This window comes from Arvicanthis niloticus, chromosome 5 (genome assembly GCF_011762505.2).
Source record: "Arvicanthis niloticus isolate mArvNil1 chromosome 5, mArvNil1.pat.X, whole genome shotgun sequence".
In the NCBI taxonomy this organism is placed as follows: domain Eukaryota; kingdom Metazoa; phylum Chordata; class Mammalia; order Rodentia; family Muridae; genus Arvicanthis; species Arvicanthis niloticus.
In genome coordinates, this window is record NC_047662.1 from 35096705 (window position 1) to 35123113 (window position 26409).

General features: G+C 45.1%; 1 protein-coding gene across 4 annotated transcripts in view; it reads left to right on the forward strand.

Annotated features, from left to right (window-relative positions):
* Positions 1–26409, forward strand: part of St3gal3 (ST3 beta-galactoside alpha-2,3-sialyltransferase 3) — a 201324-nt gene that overhangs the window by 16872 nt on the left and 158043 nt on the right. For all 4 annotated transcript variants that reach the window (XM_034503101.2, XM_034503097.2, XM_034503095.2 and 1 more), the window contains exon 2: positions 9526–9670. In XM_034503101.2, coding sequence (XP_034358992.1) covers positions 9556–9670 — 115 coding nt within the window. In that variant the 5' untranslated portion in view covers positions 9526–9555. The remainder of the gene's footprint in view (positions 1–9525; positions 9671–26409) is intronic.

A 26409-nucleotide genomic window follows, 5' to 3' on the forward strand; every position in this document is an offset into this window, starting at 1 on the left:
GCTGGCCTGGAACTTGCTATGTTGATCAGGTTGGTCATCAACTCTGCTACCTGAGCGCTGGGATTAAAGGCGTGAGCCACTGCCTAGCCCTGTTCTGATGCAGCTTTTCTCAGTATTTCCCCATCTCTGTCTCTTTTGCTGGGAATTTGAACCCAGAACCCCATGCTCTGCCAGTGAGGTAATCCCTAGCCCCCTCTTTACTAGAGAGGTGATGCAGTCTGAATGGAGCCAAGTCTCCCGCTTTATTGTATACTAGGCTGTGAACTTGAACTGCTATGTGCTTGGATTTCTTCACTATGAACTATAGATGATAAATTTATAGACCTGATAGCAGAACTAATAAACTAATAAATTTACTCAGATAAAACTCTTAGATCGGTGTCTGGTCCACAGTAAGTGCTGTGTGAATATCAGCGCTATTAATTATTATTTTTTTTTTGCCTGTGATTAAAACAAACACAGTTGTTCTGAGTAGAATGATTTCATATATATTAACTGTTTAAATCTACTCAGTCCAGCAATACATTCTGAGTAGCTTGGATGTGTTCAGCAAAATCATTATTGTTGAAGAATTGATAAACTTCTCAGGAACTGATTCGGGAAGCTGGCTAATAAATTGTATGTGATAACTTCCAATTAGCATACTTCAAAAGTTTTCACAGGAGGATGCCCTAGAAGTGCCTTGTGGCTGTGCACGGTGGCATTCCTGTTCTTAGCTGACAGCTGAGGGTCTGAGGCCCTGGCACTGCCATTCCGGTTGCTTAGTCCAGAAACTAATCAACTCGAGTGTTTTAGAAATGGTTTGGGTGCAGTTTCTTTCAGCCAGTTCAGACTTTTGTATAACTTTCTTCCTAAGGCTCAATAGGAAGACTATAGACAATCTAGTCTTCAGTGGTCTGAATGACTCTTTTAAAGCATGCTGTAACCTATTGAGTCATCAGGTAGTCCACAGATAAGTTTTTGAACACGTACCAGGGCACAGTGGCAAACAAAACAGTAATTTTCTCTGCCTGGGTGAGCAAGAGTCTAAATGCTAAGTGGTAATACTTACCAACTGTAAGTGCACCGTGAAAGGGGATGGGTTGGCACATGGCGGGAGCATCGGACAGCGAGACTCCGCCTAAAAGGTGAGACAGGTAACAGTTCCCTGTGGAAAGAATCCAACTCTCAGATGAGAGTAGAGAGTGAGTAGGATTGGCTGGAGAAGGGGTCTGATCAGTTTCAGCCATGGCTGCAGTTTGGTTCCCAGCATTCATAGCAGGGGGTCTGAAAGCCACCTCTAAACTCTAGCTCTAAGAGATTCAATGTCTACTTCTGGTCTGCACATGTGGCATACTCACACAAGTATATAAATAAAAATGATTTTTTTTTTTTTTAAAAAGAGGCTTCACCAGAGGCCCAGCCTGGGATATACAGTGAGACCCCATCTTAGAACAAGTGGGGAGCAAAGGCTTCAGCTTGACCTCCAGTGGGAAGGGCACACTTCAAACACTGACAATTGACTGCTGGGAAAAAGAGGCTTGTGGAGGGGACTTGGGGTGATGGGGATGAGAGGAGAGCTAGGAGCCTGGAATAGTGTTTGTGGAAGTAAAGTAAGGAAGGTGGGAAGTTTATGCTTGGAGGCAATCATATTGGCTGCTGTGTGTGAGTTGGGAGGGTGGGGATGGAGGAGGCCACAGGTTTCTATGAGGCTATAGAACCTAAGATTATAGTGGGCTGGGAACAGGGCAATATAGTCTCCTCAATAGGATGGGTGGAGGCGAGGCTTTCAGATAGAGCCAGAAGGTAAAATTCCTAAGGCTTGTTTGACGTGTGTTGGGAGTGTCAAGCATCATCACCAGACTTTCTGAGGAGCTCCCGTTGTGTGTGAAATTTTCCAGAGGTGAGCAACTGTCTATTTATCCCTGATAAGGCATTGACCATAGACCAAAGTACAATTCCATCAGAGTCCAAAGAATGAGTGAGAGGTTACTTACAGGAGTGTTGGTAACCCTGAAACACCCATACCACCGGAAAGTCCCACCCCAGAATGGAATAACCACCTCCCTGTGACTACATAGATGGACTCTCCCACTTCAGGAAACCTTCCACTTTCTGAGTACTCCCTTGTCACCTCCAAAGATCACAAGGCCACATGCAGTGCATGTAGGCTGACTCACACAGCTGAGAGGACCGTGTAGGAGAGGGAGGCTGGGATCTGCAGTTAGGTTAGGGTGCAGTGATCTTCCTGACTCACTTCTTCTGACAGAAAGTGTCAATCAAATGGGCCTGATCTTTAAGGTCACTTTCAGATGTCACAGCTGCCCTGATGAAGATGACAGTGGCCGAGTTCTATATCACCTGTGATGGTCAGCTCAAGGAAGAGGGGTTTGGAGGGCAAGTCAGAGGGATCTGTGAAACAGCTAGCTGAACAAAATGGTAGTAAGTCATCCCCTTGGGGCAATAGTCTTGAGACAGATGAGTTCTTTTCCTCCCTGCTTTTCTGAATATTTCAGTTAAACAAATAGGCTTTAGAGCTGAGCAAGGTAGATGAAGGGGAGAAGCAGAAGTCCACAGAGAGTTCAAGGGGTCACAGAACAGAAAAGTGAATATGTTGAAGCCAGTGGTTGTGATAGGATTTCTAAATGATCTGTAAAGGGAAAGACTAGGATTAATCATTTGGTTTGTATAAGACTTGGAAGTATCAGGGTGAACTGATGGTTTTCAGTATGTAAAGATGTAAAGGCCAGTGCAGGTAGCATGTGTGCATATTTGGCTGTATGTTCACATGTACTGCCCAACTCATCCCCTGAGAGGACCCAAGGCAGTGAGGACACTGGACATCTAGGTGTTGGGTTTCACTTTGTTTCTGTGGTGCTGGGAATTGAACCCAGGGCCTCATACATGCTAAGGAAGTACTGTTTCTTGGTGTGTGTGTAGCACATGCTGCTCTTGAATTCTTTGTTCAATAAAGGGGTCCGACAGCTAGACTGACTCATGGACTGTCGTATGTCTGTGAGCCTAAGGTTGTGGTTGTCACCTAGCTGCACCAATTGAGGCAACACTGGTATCATCCCTTCTGCCCTCCCAGAGAGGCCCCTTAGAATCACTGTGTTTCTCGGCAGATTGAACATTCTGCACATTTTTGGTTCTTTAGTTCTCAGAGGAAAGTGAAGACACAGAGTCCACTGTGCTGCCAGAGGTTCAAGCCTCTGGAGCCCAGAAGGCAGCTCAGCCTGTAAAGTACTGCTCTGCAAGCGAAAGGACCGGAAATGACCCCGACACACACACACACACCACACACACACACACACCACACACACACACACACACACACACACACACGGAATGCTGCCTGTTGGCTGGCTCTTGTGTTCTCAATTCAGCTAGTCTAGCTGATGGGTGAGCTCTTTGCTTAGTGAGAGACCCTGTCTCTATTAAAACAAGGTGGTTTCTGGGGAAGGACACTCAAGGCTGAAAAAAGACCCACAGAGTCTCTGCTTTCTCTTTCACTTTGAAAACTTCATATGTTGATTTTTTATAAAGACTGAAAGTAAATATATGAATAGATTGTGAAATATACCCCTCCAAATCTACTTAATTTCTTTAGATCTATCATCCACCCATCATCTGTCTGTCTGTCTGTCTGTCTGTCTGTCTGTCTGTCTGTCTGTCTCTGTGTGTGCATGTATGCATGCCTATGTAAATTTATGTGCACCATGTGTATGCAGGAACCCTTGGAGGCCAGAAGAGAATGTTGGCTCCCCTGGGACTGGAGTTACAGATAGTTGTGAGCTACTATGTTGGTTGGTTATGAGAGCTGAACCCAGGTCCTTTGTAAGACCATCGAGCACTCTTAACCACTGAGTCATCTCTCCACCCCCAAATCCAGGCACCCCCATTTGTTGTTGCCAGTGTGAGGCTCTACATATACACACTCCTCTCTCTCTAGATCATTTCAAATAGCAGTGTGTCTAGGCTCTGATCTGTGTTGGGGCACGCCCTTAGCTACATTCTCTCTGACTGGTGTGTCGTGTTCTGCATTTGCTCCCTGGCCCTTGAGGATGTACTGTCCACCTTCCTGTATGCAGTGGCTGGCCTTTGTGCTGAACATCACACTTTCTTGCCCTCTGGCTTCCAACTGGGATCATCTGGCAATCCAAGCATGAGCGGGAGAGGTCAGAGAGTCATGTTAGCCCCTGGCCACTGGCCACCATGATGGAACCTGTGCTGTGCATCCCACTGCTCCCATCCAGCACCGTCTTCTCCCACCAGCGTGTTCATGGTGTTCTCTTCTCACCCTTTCAGAAGAGGAGAAGCAGCTTCCTGCCCTTGCTAGTCTCCCAACGGCTCTTTTAAATCCTACCCACACAGCTTACAAAATCCTGCCATCACACCTCCTCCGGGATCCCTTCTGTGTGAGCAGCATGCGTCCTGTCCAGGCCCAGCAGACATGCTGCAAGAGAGGCCGAGATCTGTGGCTTCCTTGTCGTCTAACTCAGGTTTACTGCTGTGAACAAATGCCATGACCAAGGCGACTCGTAAGGACAATGTTTAATTGCAGCTGGCTCACAGACTCAGAGGTTCAGTCCATTATCATCAAGGCAGGAGCATGGCACCAGGCAGGCATGGTGCCGGAGGAGCTGAGAGTTCTACATCTTCATCTGAAGGCAAATAGAAGACTGTTTTCAGGCAGCTAGGATGAGGGTCTAAAGCCCATGCCCACAGTGACACATCTACTCCAACAAGGCCATACCTCCTAGTAGTGCCACTCCTTGGGCCAAGCATATGCAAATCATCATACTTACTAATTGGGTATATTAACTGTTGTTAATTTTATCTTTTTAAAATTGGTGTTGCTAATGGGCACTCCTATACAGGACTGGTTTTAAATAGTATTTATATATGTACATGCCGTGGCACACACATGGAGGTCAGAGGACAATTAGCAAAAGTCTGGTTCTTTTGGGGGGGGGGGCGTGTTTCGAGACAGGGTTTCTCTGTGTAGCCCTGGCTGTCCTGGACTCACTCTGTAGACCAGGCTGGCCTCAAACTCAGAAATCCGCCTGCCTCTGCCTCCCAAGTGCTGGGATTAAAGGCGTGCGCCACCACCGCCTGGCTGAAAGTCTGGTTCTTCTACCATGTAGATCTCTGGATTGAACTCAGGTCGTCAGGCTTAACAGCAAGCTCCCCACCAGCTGAGCCCTGCACAGAACCCATCACTATTTATTGAAGAGTTAAGGTGTAGAAATGTTGTAAATCTCAATTATGGAGGCAATACTGTGACTCATAACAGTTGTAATTCTGAAGTGTATACAGGGAAAACAGATGCCTTCCAAGGATGCACATGTCACACCCCCTCCTGTTCCCTAGGAGCATCCAGCATAACGATTATGGTGCCACTCAGGCCTGTATATGTTTAGCATTGAATAAATGTGTATTTGTGCATAGATAAACTCATGCCTATATGTCTGTACATCTGTCTGAGGGGCTCAGTTTCAGAATCCACTGTCCCACCAAGTTTATTTTGTACCATGTCATTATTCCTGTCTCTTAATAATTACAGCTTGGAGTTAGTTTTGATATGAGAGAAGGTAAATTTTCATCAGCGATATCATAACACATACATTTGGTCTTCACTTCTGTCTTCTGATAACATAACTCCTAATGTCTTTAGAATATCTGACATGATGTCTCAGTGTGTGCTCATGGCTTGATTAACAGCTGGCTCTGCTGTGTGGCTACAGGATGGGGACTGGTTATCTCAGTTACTTTTCTTTTTTTTTTTTTTTTTTTTTTTTTGTTTGTTTGTTTTTGGTTTTTTGAGACAGGGTTTCTCTGTATAGCCCTGGCTGTCCTGGAACTCACTCTGTAGACCAGGCTGGCCTCGAACTCAGAAATCTGCCTGCCTCTGCCTCCCAAGTGCTGGGATTAAAGGCGTGCGCCACCACCTCCTGGCCTCAGTTACTTTTCTATTGCTGTGATAAAAACACCATGGCCAAAGCAGCTTATAAAAGAAAGCCTTTAATGTGTGGCTTACAGTTTCCTAGGGTTAGCGTCCATGGCCATCCTGGCAGGAAGCAAGACATCAGGTAAGCAGGCATGTCTCTGGAGCAGTAACTGAGAACTTACACCTTGAGTCATATCTGCAAGGTAGAGAGGGATACTGGGAATGACTTTAGTCTTTTGAAATCTTAAAGCTCACTCCAACTGATGCACTGCCTTTAATAAGGCCACACCTCCTAATCCTTCCCAAACAGTTCTACCAGCTATGGACCACATATTTAAACACAGGAGTCTTTGGGGACCATTATTCAAACCATACTTTTCCAGAAGAGACTAAAGTACGAGTGAAGGTAGGGACCTTTAATCTTGCTCTCCAGCCTTTTCGGGGAGATTAAGCTGGATACCAGCGGCCACTGTATAATCATTTCCATGTAGCAAGGTTTCCCCAAACCCCCAAAAGATGGAGTTAACAAGTGAAGATTTGAGGTGCCAACTGCATAGGCCATGGAAGCCCCTTGTCTCCTTTGTGTTATCTGGCATATCGCTTCTGCTAAATGTAGTGTTTTCTTTGGGATTCATGAGCTAGTCTGTGAAATTAGTAGAACCTAGGCAGGCAGTCTAGACAATCCTGATTGTAGGCCCTGGGTCAAAAGTACTGGGCAATCTGGTTGAGGCTTATGATTGACATCTGGCATGGGTCTGTGGGATTGTGCTCTCAGCCTCTGGGATCGGATGCTGCCTCCAGGTAGATGTTACCAAAGCAGAGTTGGAGGAGAGGACTCCACTGGCCAATCAGTAGCTGCAGGTTCAGTGAGAGCTCCACCTCTGGCTTCTGTGTCCACATGTGCCTCTCTCCAGAACATACTACATTAATTTCTCTTGTTGGCTGTGTTCTCTGGTGAAAGCCTTGTCCATTTCTTTCTGAATTCATTTTTAAGTACTTTACAGATTTTGTTGCCATAATGAATGGAATTCTTTTCATCTTACATTTTCTTTTTTTTTTTAATATTTTATTTTATGTGATTTGGTGTGAGGGTGTCAGATGCCTTGGAACTGGAGCTACAGACAGTTGTGAGCTGCCATGTGGTTGCTGGGAATTGAACCTGAGTTCTTTGGAAGAGCAGGCAGTGCTTTTAACCGCTGAGCTGTCTCTTCAGTGTCTTATCTTACATTTTCTAATTGCATGTTTTAGGCACATTTTAAAAGAAGTTCTTAACTTTTCTGTAAATTAATCTTATAATTACCTACTTTATTGAATTTTCTGTTAGTTCTACTGTCTTCCTCAGGATAGTAAGGGAGTTCCCCCAGCTGCAAGGGAAAAGCTTTCCTAAGGGGGACATCCATCATCTGCAAATTGCAACTTTGTATCACCTTGTTATTGATACATTTTTATTACACTTCTATACTGTGTATGTTAGGGTTGGATGGGCATGCCCTAGTGCATGTGTAGAGGTCAGAGGACAACTTATAAGACTTGGTTCTCTCCTACCACGTGGGTCCTATGGAGTGAACTCTTATCTTCAGGCTCAGGAGCAAGCTCCGTTATCCTCTGAGCCATCGAACTGGCCCATTATTAATATTTATACATATGCCTTTTTCATGTTATTTGGTAACTGGGTTAAGTGATTGGGACTGGGGGGGGTGGTCAGAGTGTGATCCAGGGAAGTCTTGAACCATGGATACAATCAAGTTTGTATCAAAGGGTGTACAAAAGGCAGCAAAGTGGATGGAAAATGGGTTCTGACAGGCTCTGGAAGGGAAATGAGGTGGCGGTCAGTGCACAGGGCACTGGTGAGACTGAGAGCAGCCTGAAGGGTAGCAGGGAGGGGCTTCCCCGACAGAGCAGAATTTAGAATGGAACAAGAGCTCTGTTAGCAGAGTGGTCCCTGAAGCCAGTAAATATGTTACCTCACTTGGCAAAGAGTCTTTCTAGAAATAATGAAGATTGTGAGCCTTTAAAGAAGGCAGTTAGCCTGGATTATGTAGATGGGCCCAGTATAGTCACAGGAGCCCTGAAAAGTGAAGGAATTTTTCTAGCTGAAAACAGAAGCAAGCTGCTACTGAAGGGCAAACGAAAGTGAGAGAGGCTTAGCCTGCAGGACTGATGGGGTCATGGAGAAGGCTGGAGAAAGACAGCAGGAGCAAAGGCTGGTCCTTCCTACAAGCCAGCTGCAGGGAGGAGATTCGGGCAGCAGCTGGAGTGAGCATGGACTGAGGTTCTTCTTGGGAGTTTCTGGGCAGGGTGTAGCCTGTGATGCACCAAGGGCCTAGCAGGGCTACTCCATAGTGGGGGTGTTGGCCTCCAGGACTCTGAGATAATAAATGTGTTTTACCATAAACTGTTTAGTCTGCTCCTACCTTGTTTTAGCAACAGAAGAAAATGAATCTTATGTTAGACATGATTATGAGCTGGGAGTGGTGGCACGTGCTTGAAGCCTCAGCCAGCACCCGGAGGCTGAGACAGAAGGATTATAGCTTTGGGGCCAGTCTGGGCTACACAGGCCAAGTTCTAGGTCAGCTTAGGTTTAGGTGTTAGAGAGACACTGTCTTGAAAATTCGAAACAGAACCAAACAATGGTGCTGTGTGCCAAATGGTTGCAGAGAACATACGCCGATTTGTCCTAATACAGTAGCATCGTGGTTAGCGCAGTGACGGTGGGAAGGCATATACCGGAGGAGTTACTTGAGAGCTGGAGAGATAGTTAGGGGTTAACAGTGCTTACTACTCTTGCAGGGGGCTGCACTTTTGCTCCTAGCTCTCAGCCACCCATAACTCCAGCTCTGGCGAATCTGAGGTCATCTTCTGGACTCTGGAGACACCTGCACATACATGTGTACATGTCCCACCATACACCCAAGTGCACACATAATTTTAAAAGGGCTAGCGAGGTGGCTCAGTGGTTAAGAGCATGGATTGCTTTTCCGGAGGATCCAGATTGGGTTCCCAGCACCTATACTGGGCCACTCACAACTGCCTGTAACTCCATTTAACAGGGTATCTGATGCCCTCTTCTAGCATCCCTGGTACCTGACTGCATGTGGTGAGCATGCAGTCATGTAGTACACCCGCAAATAAACATAGGTAAATCTTTTAAAATCTTTTCTTAAGAAATCAAAAGGCTGGAGAGTTGGCTTGGTCATTAAAAACACTTGCTGATCTTGCCAAGGACCCAGGTTCAGTTCCAGCATCCACTTGGCAGCTCCCAGTCATCTGTAGCTCCAGTTTCAAGGGATCTGATGCTATCTTCTGGCCTCTGCTGACACCAAGCATACGCATGGTGTACACACATACACACATGCAGACAAAACACTCAATATACATGAAATAAAAATAAATTTTCACAAAACTTATTTGAGGGCTTATAATTGCCAGAAATCTGCTGTTGAACGAGGACATGTACGACTAGAGATGTTCCCTTGAGACAGGCGCCCTGCTGGGACTCAGCGGTTGTCATGCACTTGGAACCTGTCTTTATAGTTTCTTCACTATGTGGAGGACGATTGCTTAATATCCTAATGGCTTTTTCTGTTTGTTTTTAGGTCATGTAGGAAATTGTGAGTCATGTGAAGATGGGACTCTTGGTATTTGTGCGCAATCTGCTGCTAGCCCTCTGCCTCTTTCTGGTCCTGGGATTTTTGTATTATTCTGCCTGGAAGCTACACTTACTCCAATGGGAAGACTCCAGTAAGTATGGTCACTGTAGTTCACCCCAAGCCTGCAGCTTTACCATGTAGCTGCAATCCTACCGAACCGTTCTAGTTGCTGGGGCTTGAGAACGTTGATGCTTCCCCTTCCCCCTGCATGCTGTGGCAGATCTCAGCTTCCTCTATGAGCCCAGTGAGCATGTGCTACTCTTTACTTCAGACCTGTGCCCGCATTTGCATTTCTAGTTTCTGAAGGCTCCTGTCTTTTTTATTAGCAAAGTGCCCCGCCCTTTACTTCTCAGTTACTGCTTTGGGTTGGTTGTTGGTTTTTCTGCCCCCCGAATTCCATCTCTACTTTTTCCTTGTATTTTCAGTTTGATGTTGTCTTTGTTTTATTTTCTCCTGAGGAAACATTGTCTCCTTCACCACTGCGGTTCTTTGGTTTTGAACTCACACCGAACTGAAGTATCAGTGACCCAGCAACCCCCAACCTCTTATCTTCATATGAGTTTCAGGTGTAACATGGTATCTCCCTCATGGCCCGACTGCTCTGGCTTCTGTTCCCCAATGTTCTCTGAGTCACAGGCGTGCAGTTGACACGATGGCATTACTTGACCTCTGTCATTGTACACTCTGGTCTTGGCTATAGCTTAAAGCCTCACATAGAGAAGCCCTCATGGCTTTTCTTTGGCTGTTTGTTTAATCTTAGCCTGCTTTAGGAAACACTGTGTTGCCGAGTCTGATTCCCACTGATGTATGAGTCAAGGCCAGTTGTATCTTTTCCGACAGCTCCCGGACATCAGTGTATAACTGATCTAGAGGGTAGGGTCAGTCTCTGGGCCCAGGGTAAGCTGAGGCGGAGGAGGCAGCTGGGGACTGCTCACCACGATACTAAGGTCCTAACAGACAGCTATTGCCCTGAAGACAGCTGATGCCCAGGTATTTCCTCACATGGTCCGAACTACGTGCATATTTTAAGATGAAATTTAAAATACTGTGTTAAATCTTTATTGCTTTGTATGGATTGTTTGTGCCTCTTAAATGGTTAGCTCGGACTGGAGCTGGGCCTGGAGCTGGGCCTGGAGCTCAGGAGAGTACTTACTTAGTACAGACAAAGCCCAACACCAAGTACAACTCGGCATGGTGCTTCACACCTGTAATCCCAGTACTCAGGAGGTGAAGTTCAGGGTTGTCCTTGGCTATATAGTGAGTTCAAGATCATCCTAGGCTACATGAGACTGTTATTTAAAAAAAAAAAAAAAAAAAAAAAAAAAAAAAGCTTAGTTTATAATTATCACTACTTTGTGTTTAAGAAGTTATTCAATTTTTTTCTGCCTTGATTTATTTTTAGAGTTAAGATTTAGTATTCCAAGGCAAGGAGTGTTTGTATCAGACAGTGTAGAATTCCGAATGGTGGCTCTATGTCAGTGGAAAACGTGTACAAGAAACAGAGGCCCCTCCCCCTACCCCATCTAAGTCATGACTAAGGATCAAATAATATTTTCCTAGAGAAGTAAAAAGGAATTAGCATTATGGAAGACCCATAATGTCAGGCATTCAGGCAGACAATATAGACATTTTATTTCATCTAATTTAATTCTTGATACTGGTCTGAGAAGATGTTATTAATCTTCATTTTCCAGTTGGACAAACCCCAGCACTTAATTAATCTACCAGGGTCACACAGTTGAGCTGGAGTTGAACTCTGATTTTCATCTTTAAGACCCACTTCATATAGAAAACTATAACAAATACTGAAAAGAGAATTTAATTCTGTATTCTACTTGATAAAAAGAGAAAGGATTCTCAGAGACAGGGTAAGAAAGAGAGGGAGAAAAACCTCTAAAAGAAGCCCAGCTTTATTTCTCTAAAAGAAACAACACACAGTGTCCCCCTGGCTCTGCTGACTTAGCTTCTGACAATCCATTTTCTTGTTCTCAGAAGTATTTTGAATTATAAAAAGTTATTGTGGTTTTTGTTAGTATGCTGGGTAAAATAATTTTTATTGATTTCATTTTAAACTTCAAAGTTGCTGGGCAGTGGTGGCGCATGCCTGTAATCCCAGCACTTGGGAGGCAGAGGCAGGCGGATTTCTGAGTTCGAGGCCAGCCTGGTCTACAGAGTGAGTTCCAGGACAGCCAGGGCTACACAGAGAAACCCTGTCTCGAAAAAAAAAAAAAAAAAAAAAAAAACTTCAAAGTTTGTAGTGAGTTAAAATGTCCTTCAACATAATTATAGGTCATATTTATTTTCATATTGTAAAATGCTAGTTAATCTATTGAACATTTTAAAAAACTGGATTCCTTTTTGAGAATTTCATATATGAGCACTGTATTTACATAATTTTTCCCTTTCTCTTCTTCCTCCCACTCTTCCCAACCCCCCATACTTTTCAAATACATCTTATTATTTATTATTCATACATGTATGTATATATGTATACATGTATAAGTATATATGTATATACAAATACTGATAAATAAAGTGTTTTGAGTTTAAAAAAAAAAAAAGAGAAGCCCAGCACTTGGGAGGCAGAGGCAGGAGGATCTCTGTGAGTTTAGGGCTAACCTGGTCTACATAGAGATCCAGGTCAGCCAGAGCAACACAGTAAGTCCCTGACTCAGAAAAACAAAAAGTAAAATAAACAAATCTTTTAAAAAAGTTATTACAGACAAAAAATAGCATAGAAACCACATGTTGTGGCACACACGTACAAACCCAGCAGCTAATCTGAAGCCGGTGTGGGCTCCATGCCAGGACACTGTTTCAAAAGTAGATAAGCTGAGCTGGTGGCCCAGGTCTTCATCAGAGCTACTCAGGAGCTGGCACAAAAAGAGCCAAAAGCTCAGGAACTGTCAGAGAGTTCAAGGCCATCCTGGGCTACATAGTGAGTTCAAGGACAGCCTGGGCACATCATTGTAATCTTGTCTTAAAATTAAAAATTCTCTCTCTCTCTCCCTCTTCCTCTCCCTCCCCCCACCTCTGGAAACATGGCTGTTGATAAAGTTGTGACCTACCATGTAACCTTGGGTGCAATCCCCAGCACCCCCCCCACACACACAGAGGCACATATACATACATATGCATATACTCGCATGCACATATACACACTCACATACACTAACACACGTGTATACACTCACCTGCATACATACATATAATATACTCATATAGGCACATGCACACATACACATATACTAATACATACACAATCACATACATATACACACTCAAGTACACTAACAAACTCCTTTACACACACACATATACAAACACACACATATACATACACTCATATACACACATTTTCACATGCATACATTATGCACATATACCCATATATATTTCACATACATGCACAAACACACATGCATATACACATACACACTCACATACACTAACATACATCATACAAACGTACATGTACACTTATACACACATATACATAACACACATATACACATACATGCATGCTCCCACACTCACACACACATAAATAATACACATACATGTGTATATACGCTCATGCACATACACACTTAGGCACATATATACATTCATTCACATACACACATGCATATATACACTCACACACACACATTCACATGCATATGCGAACTGTAGAATTGTATTTATAACGTAGTGAGAACATACACAACTGTCTTTTGCAGTTATTTTTATAAATTAAAAAGCAAACCAGTGTAGTCCACAGGGTTAGAAAGCTTCAGGCATCTTTCCATTTCATCCTTTCCAAGTGGGGATGAAGCGCTTGTGTTTCTCTTTGCCCTGATTGTTTATCTGGGCCATCACTCTGGCTAAGAGGTAGGTGTCTCTTCCTAGAAATGATTCCAGTGTCCTGTTTCATGAAAACTATTCATGCTAAAGTTCTGTTATTCCTTATTCCTTGCAGTATTTCTCTCTACATGCTAAGATCCTTAAACATTTTTGCCACAGTGTTTAGCAATTATAGTAAGTCCCTTCAGTTTCCTATTTAACAATTGTAACCAGAAGGGCCCCAAAATACGTGCTGCTGATCTGATTGCTACTGAAAATCTCCTGGAGCAAGTCGGTTGGAAACTGTGTCTGATACTTAAAAAGGACAGGCTGAATTGAGCTAATAGACGTAGGACATAGTAACATATTAACTCTTAGCTCTCTCTCATAAAAACAAAGTGGAGGGACTGGAGATGGCTCAGTGGTTAAGAGTGCGTGCTGCTCTTCCAAAGGTCCTGAGGTCAGTTCTCAGCACCCACACTGGGTGGCTCCCACCCACCTGTAACTGCAGCTCCAGCGGATCCACCACCCCTCTGGCTTCTGCAATTACTCCTACACACATGCACTTAAACACCCACACATAGATAAATAAGAAAAGAAATCTCTTCAGGAAGTGAAGTGGAGGGTGGTATTTGGCTTAGACAGCAGTTCTCAACCTTCCTGATGCTGTGACCCTTTAATACAGTTCCTCATGTTGTGGTGACCCCCAACCATAAAATTATTTTTGTTACTCCTTTGTAACTGTAATTTTCTACTGTTATGAATCCTAATGTAAATATCTGCTATGCACGAGATCTGCTACACAGTCCATCGGGGGTTGTGACTCACAGGCTGAGAGCCACTGGCTTAGATTTTCTGCTCCCTATGGTGACAGAGTAACCAGTGTCAGAAGTGGCTTCAGCTCCATGAATTGTTCATGCAGACAAAATTAACTAAAGCGCTGTATCAAAGCGCTGTGTCAAACGAGGGGTGTGTGTGTAGATTTTAGCACCTGCGAAGGAAACCCCCAAGGGAGCCCCAAAGCCTCCCATCCTCCTGCCAGGGCACCACTTTCAGAGGTCACTATGGGACAGGCTTTGGTGGTTTCTGTTAGTTAAAGAGACCAGGAGCAGCAAGCATTCGGGGCATTTGAAATTATGGGAATTTGTGGAGTGGCCCACAGACATCTGTGGGAGGATTCCAGTGAGCCTGAGCTGTCACAGGCAGGGCAGAGATACCGAGGATTCCTGTCTAGGGCTCTGCCCTGGGATGACATAGAAGAAGTGGCAGAGCAGGCATGATGGGGAAACGAGGGCATCAGAGTCGCCACCCTGAAGTGGAAAGCTCTCAACACCGGGTAAGCAGTCAAGTCATCGAAAGGCTGCGCCTTAGGTGTCAAGGTCTCTCTGAGAGCAAGCCATACTATGGGCCCACTCATAAGGCCCACAGAGCTCCTAGCAAGACAGTGTTTGAAGTTCAGGACACCTCAATCTTAGAAAACAACTTGTAAGAAGTTACACATACATGTGTATTTGTCAATAACTATTTACTCCTGAGAAATGAAAACTTCTGTCTGCGAAGAGATTTGAAAACAAATGTCTATGGCAAATTTATTCGCAATAGGCATGTACGGAAAACACCTTCAAAATCTGTTAGTGATGAGGGAGCACACCGTTCTGTTAGTGATGAGGGAGCACTCTGTTAGTGATGAGGGAGCACTCTGTTAGTGATGAGGGAGCACACTGTTCTGTTAGTGATGAGGGAGCACACCGTTCTGTTAGTGATGAGGGAGCACACTGCTCTGTTAGTGATGAGGGAGCACACTGCTCTGTTAGTGATGAGGGAGCACACTGTTAGTGATGAAGGAGCACACTGTTCTGTTAGTGATGAGGGAGCACACTGCTCTGTTAGTGATGAGGGAGCACACTGTTCTGTTAGTGATGAGGGAGCACACTGTTCTGTTAGTGATGAGGGAGCACACTGTTCTGTTAGTGATGAGGGAGCACACTGTTCTGCTAGTGATGAGGGAGCACACTGTTAGTGATGAGGGAGCACACTGTTCTGTTAGTGATGAGGGAGCACACTGTTCTGTTAGTGATGAGGGAGCACACTGTTAGTGATGAGGGAGCACACTGTTCTGTTAGTGATGAGGGAGCACACTGTTAGTGATAAGGGAGCACACTGTTAGTGATGAGGGAGCACACTGTTCTGTTAGTGATAAGGGAGCACACTGTTCTGCTAGTGATGAGGGAGCACACTGTTAGTGATGAGGGAGCACACTGTTCTGCTAGTGATGAGGGAGCACACTGTTAGTGATGAGGGAGCACACTGTTCTGCTAGTGATGAGGGAGCACACTGTTAGTGATGAGGGAGCACTCTGTTAGTGATGAGGGAGCACACTGTTCTGTTAGTGATGAGGGAGCACACTGCTCTGTTAGTGATAAGGGAGCACACTGTTAGTGATGAGGGAGCACTCTGTTAGTGATGAGGGAGCACACTGCTGTAGTGCACTGTGGAATATCACTTATCAGTGAATAGGGATCAAGGTCCCATTACAGGAGACAACAAATAGTGTGATTCCATTTAGATTAAGTTCTAGAAAGGGTTAATCTGTGGTTGATCTATCTAGAGGATTATGGAAACTTGAAGGGATTTTCTAGGATGATGAAATTCAGAACATCTTGTTCCAGGTCTTGCCCTTACAGGTATATGTATTTGCCCGAAGTCAGAAGACCTGTCTACTTAAATGCAAATTTTATTTTTATGTATTTTAAAAAATAGTGTAAGTACGTTTCATTAAAGTCTTTATTTTAAAATGAAGTTAGGGCTGGCAAGATGGCTCAGTGAGTAAAGGTGCTTGCTGCCAAGCCTGGTGACCTGAATTTGAGTCCTAGCACCTATGTGGTGGAAGGAGAGAACAGACTCCTACAGTTTGTCCTTTGACTTCCATGTGTGCACTATAGCAAGCTTGTACACACACACACATACACACAAAATAAATAATTGTAATTCTTTTAAAAAGATTAATATTATTTTATATATATATATGAGCATTTTTTCCTGCATGTATGCAAGTGCACCATGTGTGTGCCTATTGTTCATAGAGGACATAAGGGGCATCAGATGCCCTGGTACTACAGTTACAGATGATTGTGAGTCACCATGTGGTGCTGGAGATGGAGCCTCGATCCTCTATAAGAACAAAAGTGCTCTTAATTGCTAAGCCGATTTCCAGACCCAATTTTCTTTTTAAAACAAAACAAAACAAACAAACAAACAAACAAAGTAAAGCAAGCGAGAGACTTTTACCGTTCTAACCTTCAGCTCTCTTGCAGAGCCACAGTCAGTCAGTGGGACACTGGCACAGGAAGAGGTTGGTGAGTCTGCTTGCTGCAGGGCACGAGTGTGAGAGACAGGAGTGTTCAGATCTAAGGGCAAAGATGGACTATCCTACTTTAGTTTCAGACATTCTCTGATTTAGTCAGAAAAAGTCAAGTTAAATCCTTCTCCTGTAGCACATAAAACTCAATTCTATATCAAAGTTATAATATTCCTGGTCATGGTGGGGCACATTTTTAATCCCAGTATTTGGGAGGCAGAGGCAGGTGGATCTCTGGGTTTGAGCCCAACCTCGTCTACAGAGTGAGTTTCAGGACAGCCAGGGCCACACAGAGAAGCCCGGTCTCAGAGGAAAACAGAGGGTGTCAGATCCCCTAGAACTAGAGTACAGCTGCCATGTGGGTGCTGGGAACCAGACCCGAGTCCCCTGTAAGAACAACAAGTGCTCCATACCATCTCTCCAGCCTCAAACTCACAAGTTTAAACATAATACTGTTTAATCAGGTTTTAGTTGCCAAAGGCATAAAGCCAGCAGCAGTTTTGCTTCCTACAGAAATGGAATAACACGCTAAGAGAGTCGCACCAGTGTCCCCTGCTTTTTTCCCCTCTTGTAACTGTTCCTAAGTAGTTCAGCAGACTTCCAAGCACTCTTTCCTATGGCCTTGGGTGGTTGTGGAAAGGGTGTGCTGGGGAGGGTGCGCTGGGGAGAGTGGGCCGGGCATGGCAGGATATGCCCAGGCTTCATGCAGAAAACTCACACAGGAGGCCTAGAGCACCTTGGAGTTTGGTTTTGGGAAGGAGGCCTGTAGCTCTTTTAGTGTGGTTGTAACGGTGTCTCCGCTGGAGGGACATGCTGGAGCCACTGAAACAGGTGAGGTGAATGTACGTACTGACATGAAGAACATTAATAAAGATGTCTATACCCATGCGTACACTGGAATGCACGCCAGTGCACATCCATACAGAAGAGCAGTCACTGGCAGGGAGTGAGTGTAAAATCAGCAGCAGGAAGCATTTATTGCGCAGGCTGGTCCTCACATTCTGCTTGTCAGGACTTTGGCATAAGCACATGTGTTCATATTGTTGTTCTTCTCTCATGGCTCTCATGATCTGGCAGCACTTTGAAAACATTTTTAAAAGAAACTTATGTGTACACATGTGTGCCTGAGCATATGTATGTGCATGACGTGCATACATCAGTTCCAGACAGACGTGAGTTCCTGTGTGTGCACGACATGCATACATCAGTTACAGACAGATGTGAGTTCCTGTGTGTATGACATGCATACATGACATGCATACATCAGTTCCAGACAGACATGAGTTCCTGTGTGTGCACGACGTGCATACATGACATGCATACATCAGTTACACACAGATCTGAGTTCCTGTGTGTATGACATGCATACACGACATGCATACATCAGTTCCAGACAGACATGAGTTCCTGTGTGTGCACGACGTGCATACATGACGTGCATAAATCAGTTACAGACAGATGTGAGTTCCTGTAGGGTTTGAATAATACTGGTCCTCATAGGCTCATATATTTGAATGCTTGGTCACCAGGGACTGGCAGTATTAGAAGTGCAAACTTGTTGGGGTAGGTGTGTCCTTGTTAGAGGAAGTGTGTCACTGGGGGCTGGCGAGCTTTGTGGTTCTAATGCTTAAGTCAGGCCCGGTGTCACTCTCTTCCTGCTGCCTGCCCATCTAAATGTAGAACTCTCTGGTACCTCTCCAGTACCACGTCTGCCTGCATGCCACCTTGCTTTTCATCAGGATGATAAGGAACTAAACTTCTGAACTATAAGCCATTATAAAATGTTTCTCTTTTATAAGAGTTGCCGGGGTTGTGGCATCTCTTCACAGCAATAGAGTATTACCTAAGAGAGCCACCATGTGGGTGCTGGGAGCTGAAGCTGGGTCCTCTGGAAGAGCAGCCAGTGCTCTTAAGTAAAGAACCATCTCTCCAGACCTACTAAAATATTCTGAAGATTCATGAGCTGAGCTCATGCATCCTACACTTTTGTGAGAACAGGGCCTTAAGTAGCCCAGGCTGGCCTCAAACTGCCTTTGTAGCTGGGAATGATCTTGAATGCTTTATCTAATGCCTCCATTTCCCTAGATCACAGACTGCCAGTGTGCGCCTCCACAACACACTTGCGTGCATGCTTTGGCCCGTTAGGTGTTTTGGTAGTACGTCCACATTTTAAAGTTGAGACTCACGAGGCTTAACACATTATCAAAACCTTGTTTCAAATCACACTCCTGGAGTTGTAAATTCTAGACCATTCTTAACCAGTTTTACAGATGGGAAAACTCAGGGTTTGGGGTTTTTGTTTATTTTAAGACAGGATCTCATGATGCAGCTGTGGCTAGCCTGGGGCTGGCTAGACCAGGCTGTCCTCAAACTCACAGAGCTCTGCTTGCCTCTGCCTCTGTCTATGATGATTAAAGGCCTATGCCACCACTCCCATGGGAAGACTTAAAGTGAGTTGGTCCTGAGTGGAGACAGGCCTGCATTCTGGTCTCAGTACTTGGTGTCTAGGGTCTGATACTCTACCTGCGTGAGACAGAGTCCTTTTGTCTGTAGCTATCTTTCCTTCTGCTTGCCCATCGGTAGCATTTCTGACCATAGCCAACTGAGGGCAGAGAATCTTCTTCTGGAGTTACAAGTTTACCTCAGAGGAAACAGAATGAAAGATGGGGGTGGAGATCTCTGTACAAGTAAATTGGAAGCGATAGTGTATACATCATTCAGGAGAGTATTGCTGTTTGAGCCGTACCCCACCCCAAATTCCCAGGCATCTTACTGTGAAAGTATGTCAGACGTCATACTGCTGTCGGTGTGTATTGGTCCCCACTGTAGAGCTCCTCGGGGCACAGGCTGCAGCCAGCCGATCTCATGGCTGAGCTGACTCAGGTTGGAACCTTAGGCAAGAATAGTGATTCCATACCATGCCCGTTTAAAGGCAGTACTGGACACGTCCTGATTCTAGAGCACGGGTTAGAATGGCATGTGTGAGTGGAGAGGACTGTCGGAGGCCAGCCGCTCACCGAGGCACGATCTGCCAACTGCTCAAGAGAGACTGGAGTTTGCAGTGCACTCTAGGAGAAAGCTCCTTCCGGTTTTGCTTAAGTCAAATTCTTATCATTCAGTCATTTCTTCTGTAGACTTCTGATAAGTAGGTACAGTCTAATTATAAATAAAGTGAAAATACGTGGAGTTGCCCTTGTCACAAAGAATGAATTTGCATTTTTGGGTCAGTTTGTGGACTGTTAGAAAAAGCCACCAGCAAGCTGTTCTAGAATCACTTTTTAAATTTTCTTTGAGACAAGGTCTCATGTGGCCCAGACTGACCTAAAACTCCCTGTGTAGCCAAGGATGACTTTGCACTGCTGATTCTTCTGCCTCCACCTCCTGTATGCTGGGATTACATGTGAGCGTCACCACCCCTCATCTTCATGTGGTGCTGGGTATCGAACCCAGGGCTCCATGTGTGCAAGGCAAGTATCCTCCAGCTGAGCCACACTCAGCCCCAGACTTCCTGGGCTTTCTCTGCTGTATGTGTGGTGAGGAATTGGGAAAGTCCTGTTTCCTCTTGTGCGATTGACTGCCTTAGTCACCCACTCCCCTCTCAGGGTCAGAACTCATGCTGTAGCCCTCCTGTCTAGACATCTGACCTTTGCCATTGTCCTTTCCCTCCCTGGACTTGATGCAGCTCCTCCTGCATCTTTGAAGCTGCATAAATCCTGATTGATTTCTCTCCATAGTGAGGAGAGGTTCTTGCCCTCTCACGTATGAAGACATTTTTAATGTTAGACAGTGAAAGTGGTAGTGTTGATACTAACACAGGAATTAAAAAAGGAACAATTTGAAAACTAGAGAGCAGAGACAGAAGCCCTGTATACAGGAGTTTAGTGAGTGTGATAGCAATACCAAGAGCAGAGAGGGCCGGGCGGTGGTGGCGCACGCCTTTAATCCCAGCACTTGGGAAGTAGAGGCAGGTGGATTTCTGAGTTCAAGGCCAGCCTGGTCTACAGAATGAGTTCCAGGGCAACCAGAGCTACACAGAGAAACCCTGTCTCAAAAAAAAAAAAAAAAAAAAAAAAAAAAAAAAAAAAAAAGCAGAGAGGACACACGCCTCACTAAAGAGGCTGAGGAGAGCTGTTTCAGTGAAATCCACACACAAAGGGAGACTTATCGAAGCCTCAAGCTTTCAGGGTCAGGGCTGGGGATGGCTCTGCAGTTAGCAGCATGCATGCACTGCCTCTTGCCAAGGACCAGGGTTCCATTCCCAGAACCCATATCATGTGAATCTGTCACTCAAGCTTGGGGTGAGGTGGGGTGGGGCCCGGTCCCACTTGCTTATCCTCCCTGAACACCTGCGCGAGTGCGCACAAGCATTATGAACACATACTTAACAAGAAAGTTTTTAGAAGATCCCAAGGAATGTGGTCAGTTAGGAGAAAATAAGAGAATGCCTTTGTGACAGTGCTAATTGTAGTTCTGGTCACTGTGACAAATGCCCCAGAGCAGCAGAGAGAGGAATTAGTGACTTGGCTCTTGCTTCTGAGCCTCTTGTCCGCTGTGGCTGGGCAGCTGTAACTGAGTGGAGCAAGTGACAGCATGGCAATCAGGAAACGGAAAGGTGTCCACTGCGGTCTCCTTTGCTGCTTCTGTTCTCTCCAGGCCTCCAGCCTGGGAGATGCTGCCATGTCCCCATCTTCCCATTAGGTCTCCTTGGAAATATCCTCAGAGACATACCGGGAAAAGCCTTTTATTAATCTCCTAGAAACTTCTGGTTCTAATTAAGCTGACAGTCAAGAGGAGGCATCTAAGAGAAGGGAAGAGACAAACCTTAACCGCAGACATCCTAGGCAGTGCCAGACATGGCGGTGCACTGCAGTCTCAGTGCCTGGAAGGTGCAGGAAGAAGGATCATCCTCAGCTACAGAGCCAATTTAAGGCCAGCCTGGGCTACATGAGATTGTTAAACAAACAAAGGATAAACACAGTGATCCCAGAAAATCATAGGGAAAAAATGCTGAACTTCTTTAAACTCAATGTAAAGACCTTGTGTTATTAAGGATAGCACAGACAAAATTAACATACAGAGACTATTCCAGGAAAAAAAGCGTCAGTGTTAGCAACGTGCAAGGGTTGATGTGTAGAACATACAAAGAGCTGCAGTCGAGAAAGAATGCGGTACCCTGGTGGGCTTGGTCGGCAGAGTGCTGGCTTAGCGTGCAGGAAGCCCTGCTTTGATCCCCAGAATGGAGCCATTAGGCTGCACACCTGAAATCCCAGTACGGCCAGGGTGGGTGGTAGCAGAATTGGAAGGTCTGAGTTCAAGGCCGGATTGGGCTATGTGAGACCCTGTGCGGAGAGGGAGAGAACCAAGTAGAGGTTTCAGTATCTCAACAGGAAACAGTGAAGAACTGTAACAGGCATTTTAAAGAATTAAGAAACCACTGAGACTAGGTGTAAGAAGACAAACAAACTCTCAGGCTACAAAATACTCAAGTTAAAACAAAATGTCTGTTTCTCCCTCTTTGACAAGAATTCGAAAGCTGAATAATGTCTAATGCTGGTCAGAATATAAAACTCTTGTAACCTGTAGTTTTGCAGGCAGGAGGTAGATGGTGCAACCGCTCTGGAAAGCCTGGTAATGTGATTGACTTAAGCTACACAAGAGTGTTGTTGCACTCAGCACACCTTCCCTTCCCTTTATAGTCTACACAGTTCATTAGAGACACGCATTGTTTTGGACCAAGCAGCTAGAGGGAGTGAACTTCTACCCTGAGGGTGGGGATGAGTGGGCAAGAGGCAGGGTGATGTCATAGATGGAGGGTAGGGGTGAGGGGCAAGAGGCAGGGTGATGTCATAGATGGAGGATGGGGGTGAGGGGCAAGAGGCAGGGTGATGTCATAGATGGAGGATGGGGTGAGGGGCAAGAGGCAGGGTGATGTCATAGATGGAGGATGGGGGTGAGGGGGCAAGAGGTATGGTGATATCATAGATGGAGGATGGGGGTGAGGGGGCAAGAGGTATGGTGATATCATAGATGGAGGATGGGGGTGAGGGGGCAAGAGGCAGGGTGATTGTCATAGATGGAGGATGGGGGTGAGGGGCAAGAGGCAGGGTGATGTCATAGATGGAGGGTAGGGGTGAGGGGGCAAGAGGCAGGGTGATGTCATAGATGGAGGGTAGGGGTGAGGGGGCAAGAGGCAGGGTGATGTCATAAAATGCTACAGAGCAATTTAGAGCAAAAAGCTACAGACACAAGACATGGATAGGATGTAAAAAGAAAACCCTGTTTGAATTAATAAAAAGAGTTATAATTATACAGTTTTTTTATAAGTTGAAAGAACACCATTAGGTATGATGGCTCACAGTAGTAATTTCAGCACTTGGGAAACTCAGGCAGGAGGATTCCCATGAGTTTAAGGCCAGCATGGGATAGAGTTTCAAAAATCAAACAAACCCGCAGAAGGTACATGGACAAAGACTGTAAGGTAGGCTATAAGATGCATGAGCTGAAGCATCCTGGCACTTGGGAGGCAGGATCTTTGTGAGTTCAAGACCAGCTGGATCTACAGATTGAGTTCTAGGACAGCCAGAGCTACATAGAAAAAACAAAATGGGGGAGGGAGAAGGAAAGAGAGCGTGCTCATAAGCAAGGAAGGGAAGAAGGAAGGAGAATGAGCTGAAAAATTCAAAACTATTGAACTTGGGCCAGGGCTCTGGTTCAGTGCTGGGCCACTTGCCTAGCCCACACTAAGCTGTGGATTCAGTTGTCAAAAAAGAAAAAAAATTAGATAATTTTTATCAAAATTAAAACTGCCTGCTATTCAAAAGATATAATTAAAAGAAATAAAACGGTAAAACTCAGAACGGGAAGACACTCAGTACTTGGGTGTAGATCATCTAGCAGTAAAAGTTCAGTCCTTGTGTAGATTTATGTGCAAAATATAAGGTTTTATGACTAACAGTGAGACAGGAAGCCGCCTAATAAAAATGAGTGAGGACTGAGAGCTGCCTCATGAGAGAGACTCTGTGGCAGACTGAGGGCGCAGGCGACAGGCGTTTGTTTCTCAGCCTTGGTCACTGGGCACATAGATGAGATGGTGCAAGGCTGTGTCAGCACAGAGCTGCACCAGAATGCTACCAGCGGCTCATTCTTCATGGCCTCAAACTGCAACACAGCCCAGTGTGTATCAGCAAACGGATAGACAGACAAATGCAGCATTTCCAGCAGGGCACAGTGTCACATGCCTGTGGTTCCGGCACTGGGAGGTAGGGTGGGAGAATCAGGAGTTCAGCTGTATCCACCACTATGTAACAAACTCCAGGCTAGCCCAGGCCACACAAGACCCTGTCTTAAACAAAAAGTCTTTAAAAAAAAAAAAAAAGCCATATAATGGAGCACCATGCAGCAATGTAAAAGATCTGGAGAGACACGGCTTAGTAAGTATGCTTGTGTAAGCATAAGGATTCCCAGCACTCCTGTTAAAACACTGACATAGTAGCCCACACCTGTCATCCCAGCACTGGGGAGACAGAGACAGCAGGATCCCAGGAGCTCACTGGTCAGAAAGCCTAGTCTAGCCAAAATGACGAGTTACAGGTTCTGTTTTTCTATTGAATGTGTGTGTTTCTTGTTTTTTTTTTTTTTTTTTTTTTTTAAAATTTATTTATTTATTTTATGTGAGTGCACTGTCACTGTCCACAGACGCACCAGAAGAGGGCATTTGATCCCATTACAGATGGTTGTGAGCCACTGTGTGGTTGCTGGGAATTGAACTCAGGACCTCTGGAAGAGCAGCCAGTGCTCTTAACCAATGAACCATCTCTTCAGCCCCATGTGTGTTTCTTATTGTTTTGAGACAGGATTTTATTATACAGCCCTGAATGACCTGGAACTGTCTATGCAGACAAAGGTGGCTTCAAACTCACAGAGATCCACCTGCCTCTGGCTCCCAGGTGTAACACTTGGCCAGTTACAGTTTCAGTGAAGAGACCCTGTCTCCAAGTATTAGGTACAGAGTGATAGAGGAAGACACACAGTGTCAATCTCTAACCTCCACACATTCCACGTAGGTGAGCATGTCTCTACACACGTGTACACACATTTGTAGAGCGCACACAGGCCAGAACCAGATTGATACATGCAAAACTATGCCTAAACATCAAACTCAATCTGAGCTAAGGAAACTAGATACAAAAGAACACAGCAAAATGGCTCAGTGGGCAAAGGTTCTTGCTGCCAAGCCTGATGACCAGAGTTTAATCCCTGGGATGCACATGGTGGAAGGAGAGAACCAGCTCCCAAAAATTACCCTCCAACAGCCATACACGTAACACGCGCACACCTCTCCCTGTTCACTAATTTATTAACTAATTAATTAAATAAAAGTATGCTGTGTGGCCATTGTGGCACATACCTTTAGTCCTGGCCCTTGGGAGGCAAAGGCAGGAGGTTCTCTCTGAGTTTGAGGCCAGCCTGGTCTATAGAGCAAGCTCTAGGACAGTCAGGGCTACACAGAGAAACCCTGTCTCCAATAGCTACTAAACAAACAAACGCAGTCCACAAAGGAGAACCTGTTGCGTGGTTCCTTTCATAAGGAGTTGAAGCTAGTGGTAACTGAAGAGCAGGCCAGCCTTTCTCTGCAGGCAGAGTGGAGGGAGGGACAGGGCGCAGGGCGCAGGAGGTTCCGAGATCGACTGAAATGAGCCACAGATGACTGTGGTGAAGGTTCTGTGAACGCGAGTCTGTCAAACTTTTCAAGTTGAATACTTCAATGCAGCTTACTGTTTGTAAATTCTCCAGTAGGACTGATTTGAAAAGTTGCACTCCAGACTTAAAGGAGTCCAAACTGTTAACACAGCAGGATGCAGCCTGGGCCAGGGGTGGGCAGTGAGGAGGGTAGGGCACCATGACCCAATTTATGTCACTTTCCAGACAGTGGGGTATGGCACTCACTCAGTATCGTGGGACAGTTGTTTCTGTGTGCCTGTACCTTCCATGACAGCTAGGACAGCCATATCAACGAAGATGGCAAGCAGGTACAGGAGCCCACGAGACACTCTGAGAATAAGGGAATACTGAGTCAGAGGACCATCCTTGCTGAGGGTCAGAAGCCATGCGATTGCTGAGACACTGAACCTCCTCGATTTGTTTTAAAATTCAACATCATTTTCAATCAAAATCTGAGAAAGGTTGAGATTTTTCCCTCTCTCTTTTATTATTTTTTAATAGAAACTGACAATGGATTTTAAAATTTATATGGAAGTAAAGACATTTTTAGAAAGAAGAAGGTGGAGGAGGGTTCACATCACCTGCTGTGAGACTTATACAATAACCAGGATAGGGAGTGTTGTATAAAGTACACACAGAGATCAATGGGATGACAGAGTCCAGAAGCAGATCCACATGGGTGTGGCCAGCTGATGTTTGACCAGAGTGCCAGACCCACTCAGTGAGATAGTTCAGTCTGTTCACTTAATGGTTGCAAGAAATACAGACTTTGACTTTACCTCTTTCCAGCGGCATTTACTAGAAATGGATGATTCACCAGCCTTCCTAATGCTGTGACCCTTTAATACAGTTCCTCATGGTGCGGTGACCCCCAAGCATAAGACTGTCTTAATTGCCACTTCATAACTAATTTTGCTGCTGTTATG